We start from the raw sequence: 6,602 nt of genomic DNA on the forward strand, positions 1-6,602 counted from the left end.
TCCATCAGCTGTGTGGTTTACAAACCACAGGAGCCCCAGTAGACCCGATTTTGACCTGCAGTGGCTAAATACCCCTGGCCTGCCCCTCACTGCTCAGACCCTCTCACCTTTCCTGCTGCTTTGCCTCACTCCCTCAGCAATACAGGCAGAGCTTTTTGCAGGAGTCTGTGGTGATCTGGGTAAAGGGTTAAAGATTGAGGTGAAGGTAGGGGTGAAAATAACGAAAAAGGGCATGTGTTTCAAAGGTATTATTTTAAAATAGCAGTCATCTGCTCCAGCTCTTTGATGTGGGTTATTTTATGGCTTCAGAGACGTCTGTGTTTGTATAGCTGAGAGGGTGGTGTGGAAGCAATATCTGGTGCTGATAGAAATGCATGTCAAATGATGAGCTTAGTGTCTTTGCTGAGATAGGTGTGTTGACTTCTCTAGAGAGGTGCAGCCCTTGTTCTCAGCCTGCTTGCCAACTGGCTGTTCCCTTTGGGCTTCTCATACTCATGTAAAGACTGGTACAAAACCCTGGCTTGTTCCATGCAGTGCATGATCTCTGTTTTCTGCAGGTAAATCTTTTGGACATGATGCAGCAGTAGGAAGCCTCTTGGTTCAACCAGCTTCTACTATCTCTTTCAGAAGCTTCAGTGGCTTCTAAGTGTTTCATCAAAAATATTTTCTCACAAAGCCACAAAACTACCAAGCAAGAAGGAGGAGAGTGAAGGTTCTGATCACTGTGCTCACAATGAAAGCAGCATGTCAGTGGGCAGGATGAAATACCCCTTAGCTCGTTCGTCAGCCAGGAAACCACTGACTACCAAGGACTCTTCAAAGAGCATGTTCCACAGCCATCACAAGATCAGCTCGTTTCCTTACTCTGAGACTCTTCCCCTCACATCAGCTGAGAAATCATTAGCCAAACAAGCCTGCTAAATGATATCACAGGAACATTTTTCCTCAGCTGGCAGCAAGTATCTCTCAGAGCAGGCCCCAGGATGATTTGATCCTACTCCTTTCACAGAACTGAAGCTGGATTTTTCTGAAAGGAGTCAAGTACCAACTTCTTGCTCCTGATCCTACATTCCTCTTCAGCTGTTGATGGTAAAATTCTCCTTATTTACCTGGCACTTTACAGAGATCAGCAACACATCGCTGTACTTTCTTGTGCCTAACATCTTTTTTCCTGTAACTGACTTAGCTACTTTCCCAGCTTCTCTCCCACATGCGACTCCTTTCAGAAATGACAACCTCAAAAGCATGTCCTCTGTCAAGACAAGTTCCTCAGTGATTCCCTTCCCTCAGTGCAGATCAGCAGTTTGCCAAACTGAGGAATGCTGCCTGAGGATCACAAGATTTGACTTGAATCCAATGATGGATTTCCTTCTGGAATCTGTACCTGCTATGGGTTAGCTTCCACTAGCTGCAATGGACTTCAGACTCTAAAACAGCAGCCTCATGAGATGCAATTTTAACGGCACTTGGGCAGAAATACTTATTCTTGATTTCATCTTACTTGAAGTATTTCACAAGTGATACTTTTATTAAAGTGTTTTTGTTAAAATGTCATTAAAACAACACCCAAAGATTCTGACTGTCCTTCACCATTAGTCTTCATCCTCCCAACAACTCTGCAGTCTGTCTCGTGAAACTCCCACTGTTTAGTTACCTCACTATTCCCTTCTAAAAATTTATCATTATAGCCCACTTCACACCTCCTCTACCACACTGACAAATGCTCCTGTGACCTATGGTGCATATTATAGTTCTAGTTATATCTACAGAATCAAGCCTGCAAAATCTACATTCTCATCTGCCTGTGACTTGTGGGTCATCTTTGGCTGGCCCTTGATTTCTTTATGCTTAAGCCTCCCCAGACACAAAACTACCATTTTATTTGAGATTTATGGCTGAAAACCACTGAACACAGCGATATATATTAATACCTACTTGTGAAGAGTTTTCAAGTGTGCTGCAATCTCTTTGAACAACTGAATCCATGCAGAGATTAATTATATCTGATAGGCCTATAAATTAAATATCTGTAAAGGGCACTGCTAGACAGTGGCTATCAACCAATGATCTAACATACTTCCTACTTCTTCTATCCACTTGCTCAATTACTCCTCAATGAAGAGGAATAGATATGAGGCACCCATGAATCTCCAACCTGGAATAAATTGCCTTCTTTCAGTTCTTTGCCAGGGTAGTCTAAATGATGCTAACTGCATTTAACCTTCCTGGAGCAGGTTATCTTTTCTTGTGGGAAAAGAAACTTAGCTCAACTCTCCCTCCCCAAACTTATTCACAAATACCCCTGACTGCATTCAGCTGGGTGCTGGGAGTTGAGACTAACAGAACTGAAGCTCTGACCGAGAACATTTGCCACCCACAGACTGCAACACCATTCAGGAGCTAAATCTTGTTTCTGAGGCTTAGTTCCATTTCCAGTTCTTTATGTCAAAATCCCAATGCAATGCAATGCAATTCGCGCACGAGTGGTCCAACAGTTTTGGCAACAGAAAAACTTACAGCTACACAAATGCATGGGACTGGGGGTACGACAAAGGACATTAGGAGATGCATGTAGAGACATTTTCAAAGAACAACTGAAAGTATCAGAGAATTTTTAAATAAGAAACATTGAAATAGCACAGAAAATTGTATTAACTACTGTAACATCTGAGCAAAAACCCCAAACTGAAAGCAGACAGCTTGCTATGAACACTTCATCAGGCATGTTTCTCTAATAAGCCAAATCAAAAACCTAGCCAAACTCTAGACATCTGGTAGACAATACCCTTTAAGCTAATTCAGGACTGAACCCAAGTCCACTTTGGTGCTCAGGTCTCTTTAACAGAACACAAGCAGCTCTGGCTTTTGTCATTATATATTTAGTCAAAGGTTTTGAAAGAAAACTGACTCCCTACCTTCATTCACATCGAATCATAGCAAATCTTAAATTTATTCTCTACCCTCGTTCACTACCCTCACTCACCTGAAAGACTTGAGAGTGGTATTGCAGGAACTCATTCTCCAAGTGAGAACGTGTCCATGTGTCCCTTTAAAGTGGGACTATGTCTGACATGGGGCCAACACCAACCTCGAAGGAGCACCTTACAGAGTTCAGTTCCATCCTTTACATACAAAACCAAGCATATATGGGACAATGTATTTGCGTCTCTCTTTTCCATCCATATTTGTCAAAAAAAGGGCTGCAAAGGCATAGAAGACAGTCCCAGTTCTGGATGCTTGCCGGGAAAATATAACTATCTATCCCACTCTCTGCCCTCGGTAAAAGCTAAGAAGCGTTCATGACTTGTTTCGTCCAGTTCTATCCCTCCCCGAGGCTCCAAAGCATCAAACTGCAACACAGCAAGCCTCAGCCTGTGTCAAGAGTAATACTATAGCCAGCACAGGGTCGTGAAACAAGCTGAAGTATCTAGCTTGATTGTAAAATATCATGCTTATAAAGCAGCCTTTCGAAAAACGCAGCCAAGTCTCACAGCTTGATAGCGTTGTGCTCCGAGGAATAAGCTTCCACGTTTAAACCTTGGCTGCAGGGACCGGCTGCGCCCGCCCGCGGGACGCCTTGAGCCTCAGCCCAGTCCAGGCTGCGGATTCCCGGCTGCGGGAGCAGCTCCCGGGGCTGAGCGCGGGCTCGCGGAGCACCGCTGGAAGGGGCCAACCATCGCACCCCACCTGGCAGCTCCAACTCCTTTTCTCCGCGCCTGCCTTGTCCCTCCTCCCTTCTTGTAAAGTGGAAATGAAAGTGTGTGCCGTCGGTTTCTCGATACGCTTGCCCCACCAGCGTCCCATAACCCTATCCCGAGGCATCGGCGGGAGCGCACTGCCCGCAGCCAGACGCTTTCCCTCGCCCCTCTCCCCTGACGAGGGAGAAAGGCGACTGCCATGGCAGCCCCCGCCGCCCCCCGGGCCGGGAGAGGAGGGAAGGGCGGGACCCCGCGGGCCCGGGGCGCTGCCCGCCGCTCCAGGAAACCTCTCGCCCCTGACGAGGCGGCGGAGCTGGGGATGGGATGGGGGTCTCAGCTCTCCCTCACGGAGATGGGGCGGAGGGAGCTGGCGTCGGGGCGGCACGGGACAGCGGTCCCAACCTGAGGGGAGAGGGGCGGCTTCCCCCGCGGGTGCCCCCGGGGAGAGCGGCGGTGCCGGTCCCGGGAGGGGTGCCGGTCCCGGGAGGGGTGCCGGCCCCGGGAGGGGTGCCGGCCCCGCGGCGGGGAGAGCGCCCGGCCCGCAGCTCCGGGCGCGGCTGCAGGGCTGCCCGGGTGCGCGGCTCCTCCCGCCGGGGCGCTGCCGGGCCGGGCCGGGGGCGGAGGAGGCGGGGAAGGGGGGAGCCGCTGCCGTCACCGAAACTCCCGGCTTTCTCGCCTCGCCGCCGCGGCAGCCCCAGCCCCGCTCCCACCCCCTCGCCTGCCCCCACCCTCCTTGCCTTTCTCTCACTCTCTCGACGGGAGCAGTGTGCCTCCCTTCCCAGATGGCAGCCGGCAGCGCCATGCAGCCTCCCGTTCCTCCTCCTCTCCTTCCTCTCCGGCTCTAAGTCAATGCCATGCTGCCGCTGCTCCTCCCGGCACTGCTGGCCGCCTGCCTGCCGCCCTGCCAGGGCTGGAGCCCCACGGCGGCTGCCAGCGGGCAAGAGGAGCCGGAGCAGGAGCTCTTCTTGCCTCCCGTCAACTCCTCTTCCCGCTCCCTGGCCAGCCTGGAGATGGACCTCGACGGGGCAGCAAGCAAGGAGGAAGGCAGCACCACCAGCCCGGGCACGCCGGCTGCCGCTAGCCAAGAGCCTTTCCCTTCGGCTCCCACCTCCTCCGGCCAGCAGCAACAGCAGCGCCCGCAGCCCCAGGGGCAGCCGCAGCCCGCCGAGGACCCGCACTGCAATATCAGCGTGCAGCGGCAGATGCTGAGCTCGCTGCTGGTGCGCTGGAGCCGCCCGCTGGGCATCCAGTGCGACCTCCTGCTCTTCTCCACCAACAACCACGGGCGGGCCTTCTTCTCCGCCGCCTTCCACCGGGTGGGGCCGCCGCTGCTCATCGAGCACCTGGGGCTGGCGGCCGGCGGCGCCCAGCAGGACCTGCGCCTCTGCGTGGGCTGCAGCTGGGTGCGGGGCCGGCGGGTCGGCCGCCTGCGGGGCGCCGCGCCCCAGACCGCTGCCTCCTCCTCCGCCTCCTCCTCCTCCTCCTCGCTCTCCTACCCGCCGGCGGCGGAGCCCGGCCAGTACTGGCTGCAAGGGGAGCCCCTGAATTTCTGCTGCCTGGATTTCAGCCTGGAGGAGCTGAAGGGGGAGCCGGGCTGGCGGATGAACCGCAAGCCCATCGAGTCTACCTTGGTGGCTTGTTTCATGACTCTGGTCATCATCGTGTGGAGCGTGGCCGCCCTCATCTGGCCGGTGCCCATCATCGCCGGCTTCCTGCCCAACGGCATGGAGCAGCGCCGCGGCACCGCCGCCAGCACCGCCGGCACCGCCGGCACCGCCGCCAAGTAGCCGCTCCCGCTGGCTTCCCCCCCTCGTCTCTCTGCGTCCTGTGGTGTGAAGGGACGCGGGGCGGACTCTGCCGTGTTTTTTCCCTTGTTTAAAACGTGTCCGCGGGGACGCGGCGGGACGCCCCTGGCCCTGGTGGCCGCAGGGCGCCGGGGGCCGCCCCGGGGGCTGTCCCGTCCTGAGGGGAGCGGGTCTGCTCTGAGGGGGGCAAACCCGCCCGGAGAGGAGCAGACCTGCTCTGAGAGGGGCAAACCAGCCCTGAGGGGGGCAAACCCGCCCGGAGGGGAGCAGACCTGCTCTGAGAGGGGCAAACCAGCCCTGAGGGGGGCAAACCCGCCCGGAGGGGAGCAGACCTGCTCTGAGAGGGGCAAACCAGCCCTGAGGGGGGCAAACCCGCCCGGAGGGGAGCAGCCCTGCCGCTTCACCCGCTGCCGGGAGACAACCAAACCCTGTGTGCTCGTTTTATATCTTCTAATACCCGTTTTGAACCAACCTTTTAGTAAAAAAAAAAAAAAAAAAAAAGAAAAAAAAGGAAAAAAAATACTAAGTTGCTCCCGCAGCAAATCGACGCAGGAAATAAAAGACCCTCCCATTCAAGTGCATTTGTTGTAGTTGGATTAGCTTTTTTGTATATGAATGCAGTTGGAGTTGTTTTTTTTTTTTTCTTTATTTACAGAAAGGGAAGTTCTTTTTGGCAAGATCAAGAAATGAAGCGGTATATATATTGTTATTGCTGAAGCTGAACTTTAACGAACCTTTTACACTGTATTTCCCAGTTGAGATAGTGTGTATTTATTATTGTAGCTCTGTGTTATTTGGCTTTTAATACAGAGGTTTTCTTTTTGTAGCCACTGTAGCCTTTTGTTGGTCTCTTTTTTTGCCAGGGCGGAACAGAGGGTTTGGCCAACTTCCCCATCTGCAAACGGGCTGTGAAGCTCCTTTCCCTGGTAAATGTTATTACTAGGGTTGGTGGTGGAAAAATGGGAATCTCAGAGCCTTTATGAATGGTGTTGGTCCTGTCCTTACAGTAGCTCTAGGTCTACGTGCCTACATCAGGGTGGGGTGGGATGAGCAATGCGTCTGCCAGAGATGTTCCGAGAGGATTTACTTAGCACTGCTC

General features: G+C 53.2%; 1 protein-coding gene across 1 annotated transcript; it reads left to right on the forward strand.

Annotated features, from left to right (window-relative positions):
• The first annotated feature begins 4,447 nt into the window (after positions 1–4,447).
• On the forward strand, positions 4,448–6,338 carry TMEM158 (transmembrane protein 158). Its single transcript, XM_051612149.1, has one exon. The coding sequence runs from the start codon at positions 4,553–4,555 to the stop codon at positions 5,483–5,485; it is 933 nt and encodes a 310-aa protein (XP_051468109.1). The 5' UTR covers positions 4,448–4,552; the 3' UTR covers positions 5,486–6,338.
• Positions 6,339–6,602: the final 264 nt, after the last annotated feature.

Source organism: Apus apus, chromosome 2 (genome assembly GCF_020740795.1).
Source record: "Apus apus isolate bApuApu2 chromosome 2, bApuApu2.pri.cur, whole genome shotgun sequence".
Lineage (NCBI taxonomy): Eukaryota > Metazoa > Chordata > Aves > Apodiformes > Apodidae > Apus > Apus apus.

Coding starts and splice junctions, on each gene's coding strand:
- TMEM158 (XM_051612149.1), top strand. CDS start 4,553: ATGCTGCCGCTGCTCCTCCCGGCACTGCTGGCCGCCTGCCTGCCGCCC.